Genomic DNA, 13,363 nt, shown 5'->3' with positions numbered 1-13,363 from the left:
ATATAGTATGCACTAGGTAGTATACTAAATATTTTATATGCATTATCATATCACATTCAGTATTCATACAATAAGACTAAACACCTAATGTCCAGAGACTTCATCTTTTCTTTTCTTTTTATGTTTAATTGTGGTAAAATATACATGACATAAAATTTACCATCTTAGCCATTTTTAAATGTACAGTTCAGTAGTGCTAAGTATATACACATTGTTGTGCAAGCAATCTCCAGAACACTTTTCATCTTGCAAAAATCAAACTCAGTATACAGAGTACCCTGTATCTCCTGAGTAGAACCATATAGCATTTGTCTTTTCATGACTGGATTATTTCACTTGGCATAATGTCCTCAAGGTTCATTCATGTGGTAGCATGTTCAATGTGTCAGAATGTCCTTTTTTTTTTTTTTTTTAAGGAGGCTCCATTCTCAGCAGAGAGTGCAAAATGAGGCTTGAACTTATGACCCTGAGCTCAACACCTGAGACAAGATCAAGACCTGAGCCAATATCAAAAGTTGGACACCCAACCGACTGAGCCACCCAGGCACCCCAGATTGTCCTTCCTTTTTAAGGCTGAATAATATTCTATGGCATGAATATATCACCTTTATTAATCCATTCATCTGTTGATGGGCAAATGGGTTGCTCCCACCTTTCATATATTGTGAATAATGCCACTATGAACATGGGTATAGATATAAAAAATCTGTGTGAAAACCTGCTGTCAATTCTTTTGGGAATCAACCCAGTAGTGGGCTTGCTGGATCACATGGCAATTCCATTTTTAATTGCCACACTATTTCATAGTCTTTACTCATTACCACTATTGATTTATTGCTATCACCCTTATTGCCCAGGGTGACATGAAGCAGGCCAGAATCTGTCCTCTATAAAAGGTTGATCATCCAGTACTCTTTGAAGCAACAGTTAGGAAACTCATTAATGTTATTTATTTCAAAATAAAATCATGTAAAGGTAAGCCTTGTCTAAGATAATTTTCTGTCTAATGCCTATGGGTATTCTTGCTGCTGTTCTATCACTTCTAAGCACTTTGAACTAGGTTACTTATTTTCTAGTCACTTCTCTAAGACTATCTATGTGAGCTTGGGCAAAGTCACCTCCCCCACCACATCACAGTTTATTGGAACAGGTGATGTCCAGAGGTATAGCAGTATGACCTCAGTTGAGTTATTTCATGTCTCTGAACCTCATCTGTAAAATGCAGACAATGGTAAGACCTACCTAATCTGGTTGTCAAGAAAGGCTAAGTGAATGCAAAATGTTATCCTCCCAGTGCCTGGCACATTGTAAGTGCTGAGTCAAGAGAAGTCACTGTCATGACGATTATTATTTTCAAGATTGTTTGCATAAGAGAAATAGAAACATCTGTCTACATAAAGATTTATACATGCATGTTCATAGTAGCTTTATCTACAACAGCCAAAGCCTGGCAAGGCTCCAGAGAGACTTCAGTGGGTAAACTGTGAAACAAACAGTGGTACAGCCATACTATGGAAGACTACTTGGCAATAAAAAGGAACAAACTACTGAGAACATGTGACTAGGATGAACTGTAAGAGCATTATGCTGAGCATTAAGCCATTCACCAGTGGTCATATACTATATGATTCTGTGTTCATGAAATGTCCAGAAAGACAAATCCATAATACCAGACCAGTGACTGCCTGGGGCTAAGGTGGGAATGGGATGGGGAATAACCATAAGCAGGCATAAGGGATCTTAGGAGGTGATGGAAATATTCTAAAACTGGATTAAGGCAATGGTAGGGCTGGTATACACATTTACCTAAACTCACCAAACTGTACACTTAAAAATGGGTGAATTTTATAGATCTAAATTATACCTTTAAAAGACTATTTAAAAAGAGAAGAGATATCTAAACTGAATATGTGTGATGGTATTCTGTTGGACTGTCAGAAACACTGAAAATTGACATTTTCAAGTTTTCACTTACCGAGGGATGGGCTGCTATGTATCCATGTGCGCTTTTATCTGAAAAGTAAAGATAAGGAAGTCACCTTTATTTCATGAGGCCTGCCTCCCTTAGAGACCAGAGTTAATAAAAAATTAACCTGCATGCCTTTGACCAGAAGGAAATTCTACAGTTTGCTATTGCACAGATACTATGACAAATGACTTTGTTGTTCTGAAAATAGCTCACACCACTGCCCCCCTCACATGTCATTTTATAGACCTTAGTACGGGCCTCTGGTGAATCTCATCTATATAGACGACTATCGATATTACATACTACTTTCTTTAAAAAAAAGATTTTATTTATTTGAGAGCGAGAGAAAGAGAGTGCAAACATGTGTGCAAACAAGGGGAAGGGCAGAGGGAAAGGGAGAGAGAAGCCTCAAGCAGAGTCCCTACTGAGCACAGTGATTTGAGCTGAAGTCAAGAGCTGGATGCTTAACCAACTAAGCCACCCAGGTGCCTGGAGATTACCTACTCCTGAGGTATGAATCTATGCATCTATATCCAGAATTTCTCCCCTATTTCCTCCCTCCCTTCTCTTCCGCCCTCCCTTCCACCCTGCCTTCCTTCTTTTCTCTTTCTCCTCCCCCACCCCCACCTCCTCTCATCCCATTCCTTGGTCTCAACTCTAGAGCATCTCAGAATGTCTGGTGAGTTTCACTCAGCTCAGACAAATACTAGAATAAGCATTTTTCGTTCTGGTAGCCTTGTGGCTCCCTAGTGAACCTGGAGGACAGCTCTAGACTTCCTCACATTAATTAAGCACTGTTTGATGTGTCACTAGGATCTCTGAGGCCTATCATGTATGTGGAAGACTAAATATCATAAAACCTCTCCTTGCTGGCCTTTTTTCCTTTTCAGTGTTCTGCCCTGGAGAATAGCAGTTAAGCTATCTTCTCAGTTAAAAACGTCCCATGGAGCTTGTGAATTACTACATGCCTTAAGTTTGGGCTTTGACATGTGTTATGACCAAAGGAGACACTCCTCCCCTTCCAAGTGTCCCCTTGCACCATCCCTGAAGATATTTTAAGCCTGGCCTATGTTAAAACCATTGCCAAGAGGTAGGGGCTCTTTACAGCTGGACCACTAATGATAGGATTCTCTTCTTTTTTTAGATGTTAAATAATAAGTTTTTCTAGATAGGCACCCTAGATTAACTTTCTCAAAACAAAAATATTGTTTGGCATATATTTTTCAGTTGCTTATAGTGCAAATGTGAACCTTAAAGTTTCAAACAAAGGCTCAGTCTATGTGCTAGCAAATGAAGTCAATATTTGGCAGGAACATGACCATTTCAATTTCTTATAAATAGCCAGATGTGATTTCTTTCTTTAAGCCTGATTTTGAAGTTAGATTAAAATAACCTGGCAACCACAAAATGAATGCTGTATCATCAGGGTCCAATTCAATGAATTGGAGGGAAAAAATAAACTTTAGGAGACCATGGTTGGACCCATATGCCTCTTATCTCATGGACACATCACAAGGCCTGATCCTACGTGACTAAGGAAATGTCTTCTTCATGCCAGTGCAGAGACCAAACACTTGTGATTGCTGATTCAAAGTGACAACTGCTGCTTCACTGAGCAATTAATTCCCCCTACTCGAGTTCTAAAAATAGCCAAGTCATAAACTGCCTCACATCAACTTTACCTTCCAGCCTATCTTTCCATTTACTGTCACTGAAGTCATTTGGAGAAGGTACTAGAAACTGACTTCAGATGCCCTACAGGCATTCTGGTCTAATCCTGAGGCTCTGAGATGAGAATTCCTTCTTCTCTCTTTGATACCTTGGAATCCTCTTACCTCCCGATGTAAAGCTCATGTATTTCTGGTTGTTGACCGTTTCTTTGGAATCGTAGAATTTGAGAACATCCAGGACGGCTTGTGGGTTCTTCTTCTGTTCCAGTTTTGTTATGTTGGAGGTTTGGAGTAACCGTGCCCACTGCTCAGGGATTCCCTGTGGACAACCAGAGGGAAAGAATGGCAGCTCAGAACATTCAGCAGCTGCATTTTCATGTTCCAGTAAAGTTCTTCACCAAGAAGCCCATGCTACCTGTAGGATTACACTTGGGAAACTGGAGTGACACTCTAGATTTAAAGTTAGTAACTTAATAATGCAATCATTCTCTTCTCTAATTAAAACACATAGGTAAAACTAGGATCCAACTTAAAAAGGGTGGGTGGGAGTATGACTGTGATAGAAAAAAAAAAGCGCATGAAAATCACCTCCATATTAATTCTGCTCATCCATGAAATGATGTTTACGGCTTAGCTTATTTTTTCTGGCGACTCAGGGCAGACATAGCAAGACTTCTCTAAATTTGTGCACAGTATAGTATAGTGCAGATCAATGGATTTTATATGACTAGAATCACATAAGCTCTTTCTGGGCATGTAGTAATCGGAAGATCTTTCCGAATGGAAGAAAAGCCTCACCCTTGGGCAGTTTCCGCTTTACGATTACAAAATGTAATTTTGGGGGGTGGGTGCTCTAGGGCTTTAATACAGAGGGAGATTGAGGGGAGGCAAAAATAGAATAGAGGAGGAGCAACAGCCAGGAGGTGCTAAATAGTTTCTCCTCACCTCCCTCCATCCCCTCCTTCCCACTTTGCTCATTGGCCACATAGAACCTGGGGACTGTGACACCCGTGGCAAAGCCTTGTGAGAATTGGCAATACTCTAAAGGATTTAGAGCAGAGAGGAGGGAGCGTTTGGAACTCGAACCTGGGACAATTGCACCAATTACGCTGAAAGATTAGCTTCGCGTTGAGCGTTGAGCCTTCTTTCCTACATGTTCAGCCTACGGATGCCCCCATTTTGTAATTGTCCAGCCTCCAAGGGCAACTTGGAGTGAGAGACAGACACACTGTTCCTGGAGTGCATCTAGACACAATTTGCGTGGCCTTGCCCTCCGAAGTCTCGGCAAAACAATGTGTGACGTGGGCCTCCAGAGTTTGGGAATGACAACGAAAAAGTGAGATAAGCCAAGCAACAACTCTACTGCACACACATGAACCTGCTGCGCAGTGCTATGACATCTCAAAGAAGCACTTTGATGCAAGCTTCTTTTGGGCCTGTGACGCACCTCTGGGAGCTTCCCTGGGCACATCTGTGAGCCATAGAGATCTGGCTGTAATGGACGTAAATAAAGAAAGAAAAGAAAGTTAAAACAGAATGTGGGACAACTTAGAAGGTGGGAGGAGATGAAACCAATGGGTCTGAATGGGGGGGGGTCATCCCTTCTCAAATGGGGCGGTTATGAAAATCGAGAGGTCTTAACTCCATCAGGGGCAGGACAGGTTAGGGCAACAGATTGCAGGAAACAGAGGGGGAGAAAAAAGACAACGTTCTCAAGTTGGGACGCATAATTCCACTTGGGGCCAGGTGTTTCCTCCATAAATACACAATAGTAAGAATTACAGTTAAAGGACTGGAGAAATTACCAGAAGGCAGAAACATGACTTTGGAGGGAAGAAGGATGGCATCATGAAAAGCTTTGGCAATAATTTGTAAGTCTGTGTTTACGACTGGGTGATCACAGGTAGCCAATGGCCATGTGATGAACTTACAAATTTCAGTTCCCAATTCTGGGTAACAATTTCCAGTTTCACAGTGGAAGTGTCTGTGTGGCTAAAATGGACAGGATGGTGACACAGGGATGCTAAATTTCACTGCATTCTCATTGATGCGATTCTTCTGCAAGATGCAGTGAGAAAGTCATGACTGGTTTAGGGAAAACTAGATTAAGGATTTCCCACACAGTCAGACTCTACCTTTGAGTTTCTTTAGACCAGGGGAAAAAGGGAAACCATTTCATTTCAAAGCATATATGAACAATTTCCATTTTAGTGCTACAGTTCTGAAGTCCTGGCTTCCCACAAAATGAGTTCAGATATAAGGTAATGACTTTGTCTAAATTAAGAGATTGTCTCCAAAGCTACAGAAACATGCTTCGACCCAACTGGTTTGATTTGGGATACAGGTCTTTGATTCCTGGTATTTGGGGTTACTCCAAGCACAGTGAAACGACACTTTGACATGCATTAATCACGCAATTCGATGCTAAAGCCTTAAGCCACATATTTGAATTCAGGAGCCCATGCATGATCCCAGTTCTGATTCTAAGTGCAATTAATAGCATTTGGTTAATACTGTCATGGCCAAAGGAGTTATTAAGTGTTACAAAACCAGGTATGCATTGCACATAACCACTAGGGCAGACATCACTGGCATGACCATTACCGTAATTATCAGAATATTCTCAATTATAATACATTCTGATGGCACTTCCAAACTTTTGTGATAAATCAATGTCTTGTGATCACTAGACAGCAGGGAAACATGCTGTCAATTGCAGAAGATCCTTCAGACAACTATACTTACCCCATGACTACCCTGCTGACATCATTTCTTGTTTCTTTGAGAAGTTGAGATAAACTAGTCGATCAATGAGACCTTACATTTAAATTTGAATGTATGCCTCAAAGGCACATCATCAGAAAGCCATCTCATTACTCCAGATTGAGGAACAAATCCCAAAAGTTAAGACAGCTAATGGAGACCTAGAAGTATGAGCATCAGAAGCAGGAGCACATTTCAATGCCTGACCACGTGTACAAAAACAACCAGATGTACAACAAGCTGGGGATTGTCTGGTGTAGCCCAGGAAAATGGCAGCATGATACAACAGGCCAAGCATTTATCTTATAAGAAATGATCATGTATATCACTCATACCATTTTTCCCTCTGATTCACTGGAAGCGACCGTCACAGGTCTAGAGGTCTGGAAGGGGGAGTTCTGAAGTATTTGGGACAAAAATGGCAATATAAAGGGTAAGGACTTTTCATAGTTTAATAACCCAAATCTCACCTCCCAACCGAATTTGAATCTCAAGGTCCCAGCGTATAACCAGGTGTAAAGGTTATATGGACCAACTAGCCATAGGACAATCAGCAAGGGGCACACCAAATCAGCATCCAAGCATTCATAATGACAGACCCTTGGAAGACAACTGAACAAGACAGTTCAACAAATTGCTCAAAATTCAACCTAAGCAACAACAATAATCAAATTTGGCAATATGCCCCCCACCACACGTGCCTGTGCACATACGCAAGCACACACGCAATACATTAGTGATACTGTGGCAAACAGGGCCCAATTTTAAATGCTACCACCAAAATGATTTTAAAAGCTTATTATCATTGGGCAGTTTTTAAAGTTGGTAAACGTAAACCATAGGTGAAAAGAATTAAAAAGGACAGAATTTGGTGTCTTTAAATACAATGTGTGGACAAATAGTTTCAAAAGACCACAAGAGGACAATAAATGCATCAGATTTCCAAATTTAGCCCATTGACTGTCCATATCTTCAAAGGATTTCCAACAACTGCTTGCATCCAAAAAGATGTTTTATTTTAAATTGGGTGCTGGGGAGGTGTTGGGGGGGGGCAGGTGTTGGTTTGATTGGGTTCAGTTGTATCAATCTGTTGGCCAAAATTGAAAAGAGTGCCTGTCGTATATCCCACCCCCAGCCCTCACTGGTGGGTTCTTTGGGTTCTAACCAATGGCCAAGTGATAATGCAGTCAGCCAAATGATGGTGATTCACTTTTTTTCATTTCCATTCAGAACCCCAAAAGAACAAAGAAAGAGCTCAAGATAGATGGTATCATAAGATGTCAAGCAAGTTGGAAAGTGCAGAAAAAATTTAAAAATCAAATTAGAAAGGAACCAGAATGTCACATGAGAATAGCGGAGGAGAAAGCATTCACGTCAGACCATAAAAAGGAAGGAAAAAAAAAAAAAAAAACATGGCATGAGAGCAATAAAACATAAGAAAAGTTAATGCAGAAGAAAAGCACACAGAAAACAAAACAGGTCAAAACTGGAAGCATAACATTTTTAAAATAAAAAGAGGGAACAGTTATTAGACCACATTTATAAAGTTGAAGTGCTTTGACTATTTCAAATGTCAAAAAAGTTGTAGTATTTTTGTTTAGATTACAAAAATCATTATGATTGTTTTTGGGGGGTGGTGACAGTAGAAATGGTATGGTGACAGCAGTCAAGGCCATTTGAATAATGTCTCTGACTCCAGGGATGAAATTGGTTAAATGCTACCAGTGTCTCAACTTTAGCAACATCTGTATTTCTTTACGCTCTCTTCTACTTTGTATTGAGAGTACAGAAATAATCAGCTCATGTCACTTTGCAAGGCCAAGATGTTTACTCCATTTTGATTTTATTTTCATATTGCGTACTTCCAGAATTGGAAAAAAAAGGGGGGGGGCAATTTGGCTGTCAATTCAGAGACATGGTTTGCTTCTCCAAATCCAGTTAATTTGTCCCCCACCTCTTTTTGGTTCACTCAGTCATATAAGTTTACTTATTAACCATCAAGTTACGAAACAGAAAATTTGATTATTTAACCTCTAAAATTATTGGTTTTAGAACCCAAGATTCAGGGGTGATGATATCATAAAAGACTTTTTTTCTGAATGCATTCAAAAGTACTCATTATCTCAGAATGTACATTTTTATTGAGCTCCTTACTAGTACAGAAAAAGGTAGTTGATCTTCCTGGGGACATATTTCTAGCCACATCTTTTCCTTCATTCATCTAAAAACAAAGATGCCAGATCTTGGAGAAAAAAAAAGTACAAAATGACAGATCTTGTGTTATTTGAACACTACAAATATCCAAAGAAAGGCTGAGTCTATAGCTCTGGTCTTTCTGGAGAATTTGTATTGGTATTTATTGTGGATAGCATATATTTAAAGCACATAACCACTAAAGCACACAAGATATATTCATAAATATTCTTCCTGAAACATGGGGTTTGCTGTTTTGAAGGCCTTTGAAATATACCTGTTAATAAGCCTAAAAATAAGCCATGTTCTTGAAATCAAAAGGAAGACCAGGTCAGTTGTACAGAGATTTTTGGTTAGTGTGGTTAGCTTATCTGAGTAATCCAGGTTCTAATGTCAAGCCTGAATTATTCAGATGGACTGTCTTCACTGGCCAAGTTAAATCAGCTGATTCTCTGATTCACTTCAAACAATAAAGAACAGACTCAAAAGAGTCTCTACCAGGACTACATCTCCTGTGCCATAGAAAATTCACATTTCCAATCACATTGAAGATTAACTGCGATTAGACATTTTTACGATGGATAAAATAATTTTTCCCAATACTCTTGCCACTCTCTAGTTCCAATGGGGATTGGCTCGGTATAGTCCATCTTCCTTGAAATCATCCAAAGCATCAAGCCTGACATTCTGGGACATGGGCAGGCTTTCTTGAAACCTATTTTCACAAAGGAATTTTTTCATGGCTTGCAAAACAATAAGGAGCTTACTTACAGTGAACTCCCCGGTGACAGCGTCAAACCCCACATGAATCGTATGTTCAAAGTCTGAAGGAAGAGAGATCTCTGGGCGTTCTTTCTCCTTCTTCTTATTGGCTAAAGGCAAAATGTTAACAGGTATTTATTGGGGACATAGTTTTGTCATCTCTAAGTTGTACAATTAGGTTCATCAAAAACAACTACAAAGCTGAAAGACAACTGAATCCAACACAAGCTTAATAGGATTTAGCTCCAGAAATTATAATTTCATCTGCAGAAGTAGCTGAGAGTTTGACAAAAAGTATTACATCCAGATGATTTACAAATTACCCAAATCCAGTTCCAACAAAACTTGCAGTCCCATTGATTTATGTCCTTTACCAGCCTAAAAATGTAACCAACAGATATCTAGGTATATTGTGGTCAACTGGCTTTGTTGGATTGAATAGGACTTACTAAAGAAGCAATTCATTATGATCAGGTCAAGCTAAGTCTTACTATTAGAAAAAAAAAAGAACACAAAAGTGCTAAAGCTGTCTATAAAAGCATAAATGAATTGTTTCCATGTTAACCATAGCGAAATAGAACTTATTTAATTTATGTTTACATTATGAAGCATATTTTAATACACTCTTTGTCTTCTTTCAGTGAGAACACTACTGCAAACCATTAATGTTACACATCTTTATCATTAAAAATGTTTGTAATCATTTACTCCCCAGAACTTTGCTAGTAAGAAAATATAAATGGCTGCTTTTTACTGAATTAATTTTACTTAGTTCTTAGTAACCTCAAATCAATGCCTTGGCTCAGTCATTCCAGTTTGTAGCTATTTCTCCATATTCCTAATTTTTTTTGTCATATTAGCCATTCAAAATCATTGTCCTCAAGTAGCGGATTTTTCATAGTGACACAACTATGAAGAAACACGTCCACAGTTAATATGTCAAAACCTTTAAAGATATTATCACTGGAGAAATTAAGTTGGGAACTGTAATGAAATTAGTTTATCTTGGAATAGATTCCATAAGGAAGTTGCCCTGGAAATGTAAAATGGCATTAGGTAGGTTCCATAATAGCCACATAAGCATATCAGAGCACGTATCTCTGATTGGGGTGCATTTTACACTCAAAAGATAATAAAAATACTCACCCTCCTAATAATGGGAAAGTCAGCATGATTTGCCCAATTGAAACCAGTCAACCTCAGAATTGCCAGGGAGGCCAACTTAGAACACTCTGGTTCAAATAGATGTTTCCTTGGCCTGAATTTTAGACAACATTCAATTAACCACATACGGATTACTGGTTTTATGGGTTACCCAGGATAAATTTTCAATTCAAAACCTTTCACGTTCAAATGTCATTCTCATTGTTTCTTTTCTCTTTCTACCCTCTCTCACTACTCCCTATCTCCAGCCAGAGGACAGAGAGATGGTGCAGAAATACAGACATTCAAGGAGTAAGAAGATTAAGATACAGGATTAGGGACGAAAGATTGGAGGTGGGGGTGGGGGGTGGGGAAACAAGGGTCACTCAAAGCCTTTGTCTGGCCACAGAACACATTAGGACTCATTTTGAAAAGTATATATGTGCCATTAAACTTGACTTCAGCTTGGATGCTGTGTTTACAGCAAGTCTGCTTTATTGAATATGAAGCTTAGACCTTTTTATGTGGGTAGCTACTTCTGCTGTGTGTTTTGGTCCCATAGCTACCACTCATACTTGCTTGGCCACCAGGCCATTATCCAAGTCACTCCTCTGATTGTGTCCTTGTTTTTCCTCTTCCCTGCTCTCCCATCCATGTTGGGTGTAGCTGACTATCTCTCTTTTTACTTCCTTCACAGTGTGGTCTGATTCTCCTCCTCCATGGGTGACCATTCTTTATTTGATTGGCACTGCTTCCCCTTCTGCCTTTTCTAATGCAGTCTTTGGCCTTTAACAGTCCTTTCTTTGCACTTGTCCCTCTTGGATGGTATCTGATGCCAGAAACTAACCCATACCGGGTAACTTCCTGATCCGTGGGTGGCTAGGGATGATCTGGGTATTGTGTGAACAAATGGTTTACACAATTCAAGAGGAATGCTCCCTTTAAGGAAAAACACACTACAAAGGCTTCCAGGGTCCCTCCTAGGGCCTTGGAAGAGTCCCAAGACAGTGAGGAACTCTAAAGAAGTGTTATTCGCTTCATAGTTAATCTACTCCTAGTGACAGGTGACTCTCTCGGGGTCAAAGACTGCTCTGAAAATCTGAAGAAGGCTGTGGAACTTCTGCCCATAATTACACTGTACACATCTAAACAATTTTGCATATAATTTCAAAGGTTTAAAACTCTCCCGACTCTAGGTTGAGAACCCATAGTTCAATCCATGTCTCCAATCACTGTATCAACTTGCATTCATGACCTCTCTTGCTAGCAGTCTCTCCTTACTTTCCGTTAGTATTGGCCGAATGTTTGAGGACTATTGACTTAGCCCTGACCACCTCACTTGGGCTGAGCTATATGAATTGGTCTTGTGGAGTCTCTCTAGAAGGCTACCCAGTTGCCAGTCCCTCACCAGCCTGATCATGCCCTTCCCTTCACTCAGGGCTAAGCCTAACAAAGGCAGGAAGCCCAAACTTGCTCTTCCTCCAAGTCCATGTTCTCTCAGTGAAATGATACCACTAACCACTCAGATCAGAAAGGATTCAGGCTTTAGACACCAACTCTTTTGGGAGGCCCTGAGCAATGAAAAGATTATGAAACCCCACTCCAATATGTAATTCAAATAAAAACAATAGTAAAGCATAAAAAGTTTAAAAAGTCCAAAAAATTCTGCTACTCCTAAGGTGATGAAGTCTTTCTAAAAACTACAGATACAGACTAAAAATGTGGCCAGGTTTTGGGGGCCCCTGATTTGTGGGGCCTGCAGCCCCTGCTTACTCTTGTTACTGGGTAATTCAGCACTGGCCCAACTTCCCAAGCCATAAATTTGGCAGCTTCTTTGATTGCCACTGTATTTCTACCTTAATTGGTCACCAAATTCTAGTGTATCTCCCACACTCATCTTGAATCTATGTTCTTCCTTTCTTCCCCACAAACCATCACCTTAACCTAAGGTACCGATATTTCTCACCTGGTCTTATTGCCTCCAATCTTGCCTCCTGCTCTTCATTACTTTATAATGAACACAAATCTGACCACATCCCTGTCATTAAGATCCTTAAATGCCACCCATTGCCCATATGGTAGAAGTTCATGCTCATTAACATGCTACCCAGGGGCCTGCGCAATCTGCCCCAAGCTTACCTCTCTGGTCTATTCTTGCCATAACCCCCACTGCCCCATACCCACATCATGCTCCCTAAATGGCTAGATTTTTCTCTTACTGCCAAGACTTTCATGCTAGGCCAAGTCCTGGCAACTCTTCTATCTTACCAAGATCCCTCACCCCACACTTTGAATGGATAACTCCCATTAGTCCCTATTCTTGAAGACTCACTCACTCTTGGGCTTCCTCTTCTTTGGGAAGTCTTGTTCTGTCTTCCCTTTGCAGATGAAGTTAAATGCCCTTCTCTTCAGGCTTCCATAGAACTGTCCAGTGCGTACTCAGATCTTGGCATGGATCAATACTGGATTGTTATTTCTTCTTTATATACCTGTCTCTCTAGATAAAATTGGAGATACTTGACAGAAAAGACTATATCTTATTCATTCTCACATCCCTTAGCACCTGGCTTATGTCTGCACACTTAATGATTTTAATTTAGGGAACAGTCACCATGTGCAAAAAGTGCTTCCAGGGTCATCTCATTTAATTTCCATCACAGTCTCATTAGGTAAACCTTATTAGTATTGTATTATTGTTCTGTAGATGAGGAAAGTGCGTGTAAGGTTCAACCACATACCCAGGATTATAGAGCTAGCAGGTGTCAGATCCAGAATTTGAACCTAGGTCCCAACCATATCTACAGAGCTCACGTTCTTAACAGCTACACCATTTATTATTCAGTATCACTTAAAAAAAAAACAA

At 39.9% G+C, this 13,363-nt stretch overlaps 1 protein-coding gene across 11 annotated transcripts in view; it reads right to left on the bottom strand.

The window, feature by feature from the left end:
- PAK3 (p21 (RAC1) activated kinase 3) overlaps window positions 1-13,363 on the bottom strand; it is a 256,608-nt gene that overhangs the window by 70,297 nt on the left and 172,948 nt on the right. For 9 of the 11 annotated variants that reach the window (XM_059157369.1, XM_059157371.1, XM_059157364.1 and 6 more), the window contains 4 exons: window positions 9,367-9,467; window positions 5,087-5,131; window positions 3,805-3,958; window positions 1,976-2,013 (listed from right to left, as the gene is read on the bottom strand). In XM_059157369.1, the coding sequence (XP_059013352.1) occupies window positions 1,976-2,013; window positions 3,805-3,958; window positions 5,087-5,131; window positions 9,367-9,467 (338 nt within the window). The remainder of the gene's footprint in view (window positions 1-1,975; window positions 2,014-3,804; window positions 3,959-5,086; window positions 5,132-9,366; window positions 9,468-13,363) is intronic. The other 2 variants (XM_059157373.1, XM_059157372.1) reach the window with 1 other exon arrangement.

Source organism: Mustela lutreola, chromosome X, assembly GCF_030435805.1.
Source record: "Mustela lutreola isolate mMusLut2 chromosome X, mMusLut2.pri, whole genome shotgun sequence".
Classification (NCBI taxonomy): domain Eukaryota; kingdom Metazoa; phylum Chordata; class Mammalia; order Carnivora; family Mustelidae; genus Mustela; species Mustela lutreola.
This window is presented reverse-complemented; position numbering and strand designations above follow the sequence as displayed.